The sequence below is a fragment of the Physella acuta genome, unplaced genomic scaffold, assembly GCF_028476545.2.
Source record: "Physella acuta isolate Inbredline_101_S28 unplaced genomic scaffold, ASM2847654v3 ptg001058l, whole genome shotgun sequence".
Classification (NCBI taxonomy): Eukaryota; Metazoa; Mollusca; class Gastropoda; family Physidae; genus Physella; species Physella acuta.
In genome coordinates this window covers 742,959-756,718 of record NW_026732575.1, presented here as the reverse complement: position 1 = coordinate 756,718, position 13,760 = coordinate 742,959, and the positions used below count along the sequence as shown (strand labels likewise).

General features: G+C 34.9%; 1 protein-coding gene across 1 annotated transcript; it reads right to left on the bottom strand.

Annotated features, from left to right (window-relative positions):
* Positions 1-1,601: 1,601 nt before the first annotated feature.
* On the bottom strand, positions 1,602-12,795 carry LOC131955201 (uncharacterized). Its single transcript, XM_059319222.1, has 4 exons — positions 12,106-12,795; positions 10,489-10,615; positions 9,177-10,118; positions 1,602-2,547 (listed from the first exon to the last, which is right to left on the bottom strand). Exons 1-4 carry the CDS (start codon positions 12,383-12,385, stop codon positions 1,602-1,604), a joined length of 2,295 nt encoding a protein of 764 aa, XP_059175205.1. The 5' UTR covers positions 12,386-12,795.
* Between the last annotated feature and the right edge of the window lie 965 nt (positions 12,796-13,760).

Below are 13,760 nucleotides of genomic sequence, written 5' to 3'. Positions count from 1 at the left end.
TAACTTAAGTCTAGCTTAATCACATTATGCTTTTGAGCATGATATAATAAACGTAAAAGAGTAATATAAAGTTTGTTTTATAATTCACGTTGCCATAGAGAAAAGTTATTTATAAAGCAGTTTAAAAAAAACCGTAAATATTCAGACTATTTTAAAGGGGAACCACCTAACCATCGTGTTTGAAAGTAGCTCAGGGTAAAAAAAAATATCAGAATATTTTCATAGTTGATTTGAAACACAGGTTATAAAACTTTTCGTACTAAGTTATCAACAAATAACAATATGTTTCTAGCTATAGGCTTTAAAGTGGTTTTCTTTTTCATTTTTTTTTCTAACCAGACATCCATAAACGAAGTTAGACGGCTATGGGAGGTTGTTGCAGACTTTTATTAGCATATACCATAATTTGTAAAGAGGAGGTTAAAAAATGTAACTATAAACAAAGTTGATGTGAATGATAATAATTTGTTAATATACGTAAATGTTGACACAGGTTAGTAAATATATTTTTAAAACAGAAAACAAGACGTTGTTATGAATGATCCCTAAACAATAGGTTATTAAATTGTATTAACAACCAGCTATCGACAAACACGATATGGTTATCCTTGCTTCAAGCAACGAGTTACCAGAATGGTTTTATTATTCATTTTCTATTTAAATAATAAATGAACCAACATTCCATTATTATAGATCAAGAAGGTTTAATAACAATAAATTAAAATTACAATATACAATATACAATTAAAATATATTTAAAACCCTTCTTCACTTAAAGTCGCATCAAAAGCGGTTTAGTAATTTAGCAAAAAATGCTTTGAGGTCGTTGTTATGAAAATAAGAATAAATAAAAATATGTTTTTATAAGTTAATTTGAATATATTCAAAATATGAAACAAAGTAACTCCTAAACTAGGTTTACTATTTTCAAATTTATTTCTAAATTAAGTCTAGCTTAATCACATTATGCTTTTGAGCATGATATAATAAAGTAAAAAAGTAATATAAAGTACTTTATAATTCATGTTGCCATAGAAAAAAGGTATTTATAACAGTTTAAAAAAAAAACAACATAAATATTTAGACTATTTCACACCATCGTGCTTGAAAGTAGCTAAGGGTAAAAAAAAATATCAGAATTAACACAGGTTATAAAACTTTTCGTACTAAGTTATCAACAAACAACACTATGTTTCTAGCCATAGGTTTTAAAAGATGTTTTTTTTGTTTCTTTTTTTTCCAACCAGACTTCCATAAACGAAGTTAAACGCCTACGGGAGGTTGTCGCAAAATGTTTATATCATATACGATAATTTAAAGGGGTTAAAAATGTAACTATAAAACAGTGCATTTCATAAAGTAATTCTAGAAACTAAATTTGAACCGTGTTTTGTCGTTTATTCTAAACAAAGTTTATGTCAATAAAAATGATAATTTGTTAATATACGTAACTGTAGACACAGGTTAGTAAATATATTTTTAAAACAGAAAAAGCTACGTTGTTATGGATGATCCCTAAACCACAGATTATTCAAATGTTTTAACACCCAGATGTCGACCAAACACTATATGGACTGGTTATCCTTGCTTCAAGCAATGAGCTACCAGAACTTGAGCAGTTTAAAACACTCCCTCCGGAAGTTGACGTCACACAGGTTGTAGATGACCGGATTGGCTGCCGTGTTGAGCAAGTATGACCTCAGCAACAAGTGACACAGTGACTCGGCCACAGGACTGAGACGATTGAAACTGTCAGGGGCGGCAAACTTGTAGAACAGCACCGCCAGAAAGGGGAGGAAACTCAGAATAAAGACCATGGTTATCGAAGCTAGCATCACCGTAGTGCGGTTGCTTTTTCTCACACTAATGGTAGAGTCTTGGGATTCACTGCGACCTCTCTTTAAAATTGAACTTTTCTTTCGCATTCTATATGAATTTTGTCTTTTATTAATTTGTTTATTCGGTGCCGAATGGATTCTGTAAGAAGAATTTGATGCGTACTTATCACATGAATTGGTAGTCTCGTCTAGTTTAGGTCGTGTATTAGTAAATACTTCGTCTTTTAGGTCCGTACACTTGCACGTATCCAAGCTGCTCGTTGCATTAGAGGTTTCGGTCTTAGCGTCCTGTGCGCACACACTTTCTTTGGTTACCTCCTCCGTTAATTTCGATACGTTTTCCCTGACTTCACTTGAACTGGTCATTGAGTAGCTCTTAGACGCTACGGAACTAATCCTGAGACTCTTATGGTGCCTGGCTTTGACACCTATAAGGATGTACAGGACAACTAAAGGGAAGCAGACTAAAATAAACAGCAGAATGAAAAACGCAGCGTTGACCATTGGCCATTTTGTTTTTAAGTAAGCGTCTTGGTAGCCGCACTGGAAACCATAGATACCGTCTTTGGACGTCTTCACTGTTTTGACGCCGTTCATGATAGCTGTGGGGACGGAGAATAAAAGGGACAGAACTGCGAGAACGATACACGCCACTTTGGCATTAGTTACTGTTACTTGTCTTCCAAAAGGTTGGCATATTTTTCTATACCTGAAAGACAATTATTTAAAAACTGTTTTTAAAATTCAGAAGATAAGGTACAGGGTCTAATTAATAAAAACAAATGATCGGGAAAATAATTTAGTATCTGAAGAAAAAATCTATTTCGAATTTTTAGAAATAACGTTTATATTTACATTGTTCATTCTGACAAAGACTACTGTTCTATAATTTCAAACTATATTTTATTTCATGGTAAATTTATAAGCTTGTTTTTAATACGTATGTATAAAATATGAACCTTCATAATTTAACCGGTATTTATTTCTGCACAAAAATATTTCATATGTAGGTGTATGTACTATGATCGTGTACATGTATGTAAGGTTGACGTGGGTCCAATGTGAGTTACCTGGTCACACATATGGCCAGTAGTGCCAGGGCCGAGGCTATGGTATTGCAGGTGTACAGGTAATGTCTTGCCCTACAGAGAGCGGGTCTGTTGAATGTCCAGTAGTCAAACATGTCGTAGATGTCCTCTGTGCAGACGATACAAAAGACATACACACGTTTCTTAATTCAACGAATGACACAACAATCTATTATGTATATATTTAACTAATTGTAAAAGTTGCTCATTTTATCATGGTGTTGCTTGAATAGCTGCTCTTGGTCAATACTATTGTGATGACGTCGTTTAAAAATTTTCGTTTTGCTATCTAGACTATCCGGACAGAGTGGTCTAGTGTAGAGAGAGAGAGAGAGAGACTGCTAACACGTAAGTCTAGAGTTCAAATCTGGGTTCAAGTCAGAAGGCGGTCCTTAAGTCTACCCAACTCTGATGTTAGGGAAAGTAAAGGCCGATGGGGCAAAGTGCTGACGACACTATCTCTTTATATGCCTTGTTTCACAGAAACAAGTGAACTCTACTTTACTTGCCCTATAGACCGTCAGGTTTGAAAATAGAACTTTACTTTTACTAAGAGTAGTATGTCTCATTACCTAATATGCACATGTAACTATTAACGTAAATCGACTGAAGTAAAAACTCTGGTTGTTAAATAAAACATGCACTGACCCTCCCATCATTACCTCAACTGCAGAAAATCCTACATGGAAAACAGAGGTCTCCAAATATACTAGAAACATGTATTACATTATTATTGCAACCAGCAAACACAGCATTAAATTATCAAAAGAATATTTGTCAATAAATCAAAATTAGAGCTACACCGTCGCATAGAACAATGTTACCCTCAGGCACCCCCCACTCCTACATCACACCCTTATTATACCTCCCACCTATCTATCAGTAACATCTAAAACGACGTATAAAACACTAGTCAGTTAATCAAACTTGAAACAAATCTTCCAAATATAAAATTGCCCCCCCCCCCCATACCTACCTGTCAGTAACATCTAAAACGACGTATAAACCACTAGTCAGTTAATCAAACTTGAACTAAAACTTCCAAATATAAAATTGCCCCCACCCCCCACCTTCTCCCAGTGACATAACTTGCACAACAAAAACGGTAGTCAGAAAATCGAAACTGGATAAATGCCCCCACCTTGATCCCTACCCCCGGGATATTATACCCAACGCAACACACTCCTAATTAACTAACCTGGCACGACAAAAACGTTGGTCAGCAAATCGAAACTGGACAATGTCAGGATAAAAATCCTATTCGGACTCGACGTTCGCTTCCTCCAGTACAAGATCAGCACCAGAGAATTCCCCACAGCGCCAAGAACGGCAATCCCTACCATAAACACAATGGCTGGTATCATGATGCTTATCGTTCCTAGATCTAGTTTCTTGAGGTAACTATTTATAAACTCTTCGGAGTAGTTAGAGCTAAGCAGAGACATATTACCGCTGTCTTTGATGGATGATGTTGTCATTTTGCTACAAGTCCTGCAATGTTACTGTACAAAGGTATTAATCTAAGAAATAGCACATACACACATCCAATCAAAGAAAATTTAAAATAGTTATATGTCAAATAGTTTATAACGGTCAGTCTCTTTCTGTGCTGAAATCAAAGTAGGCATACACTATCAAAACAGTCTACGATAATCAACCACTAATCATTATAACACGGATTAAAAAAAATGTAATGTAAACTAAACTAAGTTATCAAACAAAACAATTAATTTCGCGTGCACAAATCCAAGCAAAGGAAAACTACTATTAACTAAACCACTAGCTACTTAATTGTTCAGCAAGCTTCAAGTTTCTAATAAAATGACAAACGCAAAACCTCATCGGAAGGATTTCCGGTAAGAGAGACAGCAAGTGTGTGTGACATCCGTGAGGTCTTCATTTCACCGTCTAATCCATCCAGTCATGTTTGCTCTGAAACTATCACAGTAAGATACGAACGTATGATGTATAGACTAAAACAACATCCGTTTTACCCAATGTCGAAGTGCGCGAATATTAATGTTTAAAAAGATGTAATAACAAGTTTTATGATAATAATGCACTAAAAAGTGGAAAATCAGTTATTGTTATAATTATATGATAATGCACGTTTATTTAAACAATTATAAATAAAAACGTGGGTTACTTCATACATTTTAGTAAAAGTGTACATTAAAAAATAAAGTGAAAAAAAAATCGCGATTTGCCGGGAAGCCACCCCTGTGAAACCTCCCTAGAAATATTCTCAACAACTTCCCAAAGTTTCATGGCGATGTGATGAGAGGTATAGTAATGCATAAAAGACAGACAGACAAACAAACAAACTGACACACACACATACATAGCTTTATATAAATAAATAATATATATATATATATATATATATATATATATATATATATATATATATATATATATATATATATATATATATATATATATATATATATATTTATATATATATATATATATATATATATATATATATATATATATATATATATATATATATATATATATATATATATATATATATATATATATATATATAATCTGGCTAATGGCGTTTTGTAGGCAGGAGTTGGCAGTGTTGGTAGGTGCTGGTTGAGGTTTGTCGAGAGCTGCTGTAGGTTGGATTTCATTTTGTTGAAATAACTGCCGGGAGACTCGTGGTGCTCAACCGTACGCTACTGCCAGTTCACCGTAGACTATCCTTATAGTGTTTTAGTCATTGTTTGTTATAAATCAACTATCTCTAGTGCAGTGTATAGTTAAAAAAGAATGTAGACGCTACATGTGTGAACATTGAGCCTACCGGTTGATATGAAAGTTGTGGATCTCCTGGTGCAGTTTGGAGAATAGAATGTAGTAGTACTCGCGTGAAAGACAGCGAACAGAGCGATGCTGTTATAGCCGCCACAAGCTCCACTACAAACATCGTACACTACTTCCTGGTCACAGTCTTTCGGATATTTAATTCTTTGTATGACTTCCCTCGAGATTGTTCAACAACTTACCTAAGTTGATTGGCGATTGTAAAAAAGGTGTAGTAATGTATTGTAGACAAAATAGTACACAGCCATAACCTTAGTTACATATATATAGATATATCTATATATCTATATATATATATATATATATATATATATATATATATATATATATATATATATATATATATATATATATATATATATATATAGATATATATATATATATATATATATATTTATATATATATATATATATATATATATATATAATAACAATACCATCATATATATATATATATATATATATATATATATATATATATATATATATATATATATATATATATATATATATAGAGAGAGAGAGAGAGAGAGAGAGAGAGAGAGAGAGAGATGATTCTAAAAGGGTTGAAAAGGGCGGGGGGTTGACGGATATATCTTTCATGCTATCTCAGTGTAGCACATTATTTTGTTTACCCGATATGTTATCTGTAAGACGAATCAGATACTTTTTCTCTACATTTTTAGCGCTGTCCCTAGATGTCAGATTAGAATTGTGACATCGTCAACATAGACTGTACATGGAACTTTCGTAGAATAAGTACTTGTTACATAAACAACATTAGTCTTCTTCGTCTTCTGTATTCAGAATTAAAACTTATCGTAATACTGAAATGGGATTTATTCCAATTGTATAGGCCAGGGGTCTCCAAACTTTTTAGTCCGAGGGCAGCATTAACTATCAAATTTTAGTTCGGGGGCCAGTTTCTTACATGCATGTCTTTGATTTTTATGGGCAAAGTTCCTAAGCCATCACCAACTAACGATTTTTCTTGGACAAAAGGATCTACGCGGGCCGGATGAGAGGACTTCGCGGGCCGCATCCGGCCCGCGGGCCGTAGTTTGGAGACCCCTGGTATAGGTAGTAAACTACAACATGTTATACGATATTCAGTACGTTTATGTTCTTTCTAAATTTTATTATTTAGCGTATGTCCACCTAAGAACAATCTTCAACACATCAGTTGTTTGATTTTCAATCCACGATGGGTTATTATCCGCAGCTAACGAGCTTTGTCTGCCCCTATTTTAATATTTTTAACGCGAAATTCTTCGAGTTACCGTCCCGTAACCAGGAAGTTTAAAGAATAAAACCTACGTGTCACTGGGAAGATTAAAGCTCTCACTATTGGTAGCTTCCAAACTTTTTTCTTATCATTTTATTAACACATTTTCTCGCTATCTCTCGCCATTACGCACTTTTCTGTGCACTTACATTTTTGCAAATCTCGACGTCTTAGGACTCCCTGAGTCGGAAAAACATAGTTTTGCAATCTTGTCCGTATGTCTATGTGTGTCTGTCTGTGTGTGTGTGTGTGTGTAATCATGATAACTTGAGTACCGTTAAAGCTAGGTTGATGAAATTTCAAATATAAGTATTTTATCAAAATCGTAGATCCATATCAACTTTTGAGCGATTTCCGATAGACGGAAGTGGTACTTTTTCTACTTTGAATTTTTCAAAAGCCAATAACTCGAGTACTATTTCAGATAGATAAATGAAATTTCAAATGTAAGTAAAAGTTCTAATTCTCTGACTTCTTTTAAATTTTGAGTAACTTTCGTCTACCGGAAGTAGTGATTTACGCTTTTTCCGATTTCTCAAAAAAAATTCATGTGAATTTATAAAGTACTAATAATATCCCGCACTATTATGCAAATTTTTATTTTGCATTCATTTTTTGTGCAATACTTATTTTACGAGATCCTATTCTATTATAAAAAGTTTAAGTAATTAAAAATGGATTTAAAATAGTGTCTATGTCTCGAGTTGCCATCCCCCGAAGTGTTATATTAGAATATTCGAGAAAGTTTAGGGGAGATCACTCCAGGTTTATTTAGGGTGCGATATTTTCTGGAAACTGTAAAATTTAATATGGGGTATTGCAAACCTTTTTTTTTAACTTTTGACAAGGTTTTCCTATAATCATTATTACGGGGAAGAAGCGGATAGGGGGGGGGGGGGGGAACTTCAGGGTGAACCTGTAAACTTAAAATGGGACCGACAATGGTTTTATTTTTCATTTTCAATTTAAATAATAAATGACCCAACATTCCATGAAAAAACAAAAGACAAATATTATAGATCAAGAAGGTTTAATAGCAATAAATTAAAATTACAATTATAATGTACAATAAAAAAATATTTAAAACACTTTTTCAATTAAAGCCGCATCTAAAGTGGTTTAGTAATTTAGCAAAAATAAAACTTTACACTGTTTAGGTGCATTGAATACTAGAAAAATATTTCTGTGTCTCGAACAAATGTGTTGTATTACTATGCGTTTTAATGTCAAACGCGTGAGGGTATTTTTAATTATAGGTAAGAAGTAACTACATCTACTTAAGAAACTTGAAATGGTCTGGAATTTTAAGAAAATTTTTCATGCTTTGAGGTTGGTTTTTTTTTTATGAACGTTGACTAATTCTTTTTACTATAACAATACTGCTAACAGAAGAAAGAATAATAAAAAAAATATGTTTTATAAGTTAATTTTAATATATTTAAAATATCAAAAGAAGTAACTTCAAATTCTAGGTTTACTATTAATAAATTTATTTCTAACTTTAGTCTAGCTTAATCCCTTTGTGCTTTATTTTATAATGCATATTGCAAAAGGGAAAATGTATTTATAAAGCAGTTTGAAAAAAAAACATAAATATTTAGACTATTTAACAGGGTAACCACCTAATCATCGTGTTTGAAACTAGCTCAGGGTAAAAAAAAATATTAGAATATTTTCATAGTTCATTTGAAACACAGGTTATAAAACTTTTCGTACTAAGTTATCAACAAACAACAGTATGTTTATAACCATAGGCTTCAAAGTGTTTTTTTTTTCAATTTTTTTCTAACCAGACATTCATAAACGAAGTTAGACGCCGATGGGAGGTTGTCACAAACTTTTTTATATCACATACGATAATTTGGAAAAAAAGGGGTTAAAAATGTGACTATAAAACTATGCATTTCATTAAGTAATTCTAGAAACTAAATTTCAACCGTTCTTTGTCGTTTCTTCTAAACAAAGTTTATGTGAATGATAACTGTCGACACAGGTTAGTAAATATATTTTTAAAACAGAAAAGACTACGTTGTTTATGGATGATCCCTAAACCATAGGTTATTAAATTGTATTAACACCCAGCTGTCGACAAACACGACGTGGTTAACTTTGCTGCAAGCAATGAGTTACCAAAACTTGAGCAGTTTAAAACATTCCCTCCGGAAGTTGACGTCACACAGGTTGTAGATAACCGGATTTGCTGCCGTGTTGAGCAGGTATGACCTCAGCAACAAGTGACACAGTGACTCGACCTCAGGACTGAGACGATTGAAACTCTCAGGGGCGGCAAACTTGTAGAACAACACGGCCAGAAAGGGGAGAAAACTCAAGATAAAGACCATGGTTATTGAAGCTAGCATCACCGTTGTGCGGTTGCTCTTTCTCACACTAATGGTAGAGTCTTGGGATTGACTGCGACCTCTCTTGAAAATTGAACTTTTCTTTCGCATTCTATATGAATTTTGTCCTTTATTAATTTTTTTATTCGGTGCCGACTGGATTCTGTAAGAAGAATTTGGTGCGTACTTATCATTGGAATTGGTAGTCTCGTCTTGTTTAGGTCGTGTATAAGTAAATACTTCATCGTCTACGTCCGTACACTTGCACGTATCCAAGCTGCTCGTTGCAACAGAGGTATCGGTCTTAGCGTCCTCTGCGCACACACTTTCATTGGTTACTTCCTCCGTTAATTTTGATACGTTTTCCATGACTTCACTAGAACTGGTCCTTGAGTAGCTTCTGGACGCTACGGAACTAATCCTGAGACTCTTATGGTGCCTGGCTTTGACACCTATAAGGATGTACAGGACAACTAGAGGGATGCAGACTAAAATAAACAGTAGAATAAAAAACGCAGCGTTGACCATCGGCCATTTTGTTTTTAAGTAAGCGTCTTGGTAGCCGCACTGGTAACCATAGATACCGTCTTTGTACGTCTTCACTGTTTTGACGCCGTTCATGATAGCTGAGGGGACGGAGAATAAAAGAGACAGAACTGTCAGAACTAAACATGCAATTTTGGCATGAGTTACCGTTACTTGTATCCCAAAAGGTCTGCATATTTTTCTATACCTGAAAGACAATGATTAAAAACTGTTTTTAAAACACAGAAGGTAAGATAGTTGGTCTAATTAATAAAAAAATGATCGGGACAATAATTTAGTATTGAAAGAAAAATCTATTTCGAATTTAAAAAAAAAATTATAATTGTTTATATTTAAATAGTTCATTCTGACAAAGACTACTGTTCTATAAATTATATGTAAGTTATATTTTATTTCGTGGTAAATTTATAAGCTAGTTTTTTAATACTTGTGTACAAAATACGAACGCACATAATTCAACCGGTATTATTTCTGCAGAAAATTAATTAATATATACGTGGTATGTAAAATAATTGCGTAAACGTATGCCAGTAGGACTTTGGTCAAATTCGACTTACCTAGTAACACATATGGCCAGCAGTGCCAGGGCCGAGGCGATGGTATTGCAGGTGTACAGGTAATGTCTGACCTTACAGAGAGCGGGTCTGTTGAATGTCCAGTAGTCAAACATATCGTAGATGTCCTCTGTGCAGACGATACAAAAGACATAAACCGGTTTCTTAAACTTACGACACAACAAATTATTATTTATATATTTGGCTAATTGTAATAGTTGCTAATTTAATCATGTTGATGCTTGAATAGCCGCCCTTGGTCAATACTATTGTTATGACGGCATTCTAAAATTTTCGTTTTGCTACCAAGAGTATCGGGACAGTGGTCTAGTGTAGAGAGAGAGAGACTGCTAACACGTAAGTCTAGAGTTCAAATCCGGGTTCAAGTCAGAAGGCGGTCCTTAAGTCTACCCAACTCTGATGATAGGGAAAGTAAAGACCACTGGGGCATAGTGCTGATCACACTTTCTTTTTATATGCCGAGGTCACAGAATCAAGTGATCTCTAATTTACTTGCCTTATAGACCGTCAGGGTTGAAAATGGAACTTTATTTTTACCAAGAGTATCATGTTTCATTACCTAATACGAACATGTAAATATTAACGTACATCGACTGAATTAAAAAAACACGGGTTGTTAAACAAAATATGCAAACTGATTCTCCTTTCATTCCCGCTACTGCATAAAATCCTACATGGAAAACAACGGTCTCCAATAATCCTAGAGACATGTATCGCATTATAATTGCACCCGTCAAACACCGCATAAAACTATCAACAGAATATTGGTCACTAAATCAAAACTAGAGCTAAACCGTCACATAGAACTATGTTCATCTCACGCCCCCCCCCCCTCCCACCCCTACAAAACCCCCTATTGTATCCCTCACCTCCATGTCAGTAACATGTAAAACGACGTAGCCAATAGTCAGTTAATCAAACTTTGACTCAAACTTCCAAATATAAACATGCCGCACATCTTACCCCCACCCCCACCTTCTCTCAGTGACTTAATTTGCACAACGAAAACGTTGGTCAGCAAATCGAAATTAAATGACCCCCCCCCCCCCCCACACACACACCTTCTGCCCTACCCCCGAGATATTATCTCCCACCCAACGCACCTCTAATTAACTAACATGGCACAACAAAACAATATTTTGTCAGCATATCAAAACTGAATGTATACCACCACCTAGAGCCCTACCCCCGGGATATAATCCCCCACCCAATACACCCCTAATTAACTAATACGGCAGTACAAAAACGTTGGTCAGCAAATCGAAACTTTATAAATACCACCACCTTCCTCCCCACACCTAGTGCCCTACCCCGAGATGTTATCCACCACCCATCACACCCCTGACTAACTAACCTCGCACAACAAAATCGTTGGTCAGGAAATCGAAACTTGATAAAATACCCCTCCCCCACCAGAGCCCTACCCCCGGGATGTTACCCCTCCCCACCCATCACACGCCTAATTAACTAACATGACACAACAAAAACGTTGGTCAGCAAATCGAAACTTGATAAATTACCCATTCCCAAACTTAAAGGCCTACCCCCGGGATGTTACCCCCCCCTCCCCCACACCAAACACACCCCTAATTAACTAACCTGGCACAACAAAAACGTTGGTCAGCAAATCAAAACTGGACAATGTCAGGATAAAAATCCTATTCGGACTCGACGTCCGTTTCCTCCAGTACAAGAACAGCACCAGAGAATTCCCCACAGCGCCAAGAACGGCAATCCCTATCAGAAACACAATGGCTGGTATCATGATGTTTATCGTTCTTAGATCTAGTTCCTTGAGGTAACTATTTATAAACTCTTCGGAGTAGTTTGAGCTCAGCAGAGACATATTACCGCTGTCTTGGATGGATGATGTTGTCATTTTGCTACAATTCCTGCAATGTTATAGGACAAAGTTATTAAACAAAGAAATTGAACATACACACATCCAATCAAAGAAAAAACGTAAATCCTGCAATTTCACATAGTAATTTGTTTATAACAGCCAATATATTATTTTTCTGAATTCAAAGTTTACTTTTCATGAATAAAGTAACAGTTACTCTATCAAAACAGTCTATGTAAATCTAACGCTAATCAATATAACACGGTTTAAAGCAACTTAATGTAAACTAAACTAAGTCACGAAACAAAGATATTAATTTCGCATACACAAATCCCGCTAAATAGAAAACTGCTATTAGCTTAAACACTAGCTACTTAGTTGTTCATCCGGCTTCAAGTTTCAAATAGGATAACATAAATGCGAAACCTCATTAGAAGGATTTCCGGTGAGAGTAACAGCAAGTGCGTGCGACATCCGTATGCTAGCTTATTCTGCTTTAAGTGACGTCTTGGTTTCACTGTCTAATCTATCCAGCCATATTTTTTCTGAAATTATCACAGTAGGATACGAACTTGGGATGTATAAATAGACTAAAACGACATGCGTTTGTCAAATGGTGCGAGAATTCTTTTTTTTAAAGTTGTAATTACAAGTTTTAATATAATAATGCACTAAAATGTAGAAAATCTTTATGTTAATGCACGTTTATCTAAATAACTATAAATAAAAGCTTTTTACTAAAACGTTTTTTAATACTTTTAAAATTTTTATATAATAGAACATCACGAATAAATCAATTGCTCCTAAAAGCAGGGGTCTCAAAACTTTTCAGCCCGAGGGCCGCATTTACTGTAAAATAGCAGTTCAGGGGCGGCAACACACTCGAGGTCCAAGTTTGTTGTCAAATTGTTCTTCAAATTTTTCATTCTTGAAAATGTTTGTTCACACAGGTATGTTGTTCCGAAAATTGAAAGTTACCTTGATGCAAAATTGTTGACATTAGGAAAGTCTTTCATGGGTAAAACATTGTAAAAATCAACCGGTCATTCTTTTAACTTGTCCCTTAGGTGGTCATTTTCTTGCAACTCAATGACCCCCAGCTGGACTTCATCTAAAAACCTTTATCTGAAAACAATTTATTCAGAAAACCGCTGCTGAAACTGCGGCTGGAGGTATTTGATTCTCTCGCATGCAAATGACGTGGGAAACCCAGCTGTTGTTTCAGCCATGTAGATGTTGCAATGCATGAAAGTTCGTCGAGACAAGTTTGGATCTGAAGCCCTTTAGATAGGTGTACAGCCTATATTTCTTTCCTTATATTGTAATATGGTAAATCGTGCGATTCTATGTCTGTATCTCTCCTCTATTAACAGTCAGGTAACTGACGTTAGTCTAGGCCAATTAATAATCA

Bases quoted from the DNA above. Each gene is read 5' to 3' on its own strand.
- LOC131955201 (XM_059319222.1), bottom strand. From the start codon at position 12,385: ATGACAACATCATCCATCCAAGACAGCGGTAATATGTCTCTGCTGAGC. The intron at 10,119-10,488 runs GTAAGTCGAATT...ATTGTCTTTCAG, and splicing joins CTGGCCATATGTGTTACTAG to GTATAGAAAAATATGCAGAC. The intron at 2,548-9,176 runs GTAACTCATTGC...ATTGTCTTTCAG, and splicing joins TTTAAACTGCTCAAGTTTTG to GTATAGAAAAATATGCCAAC.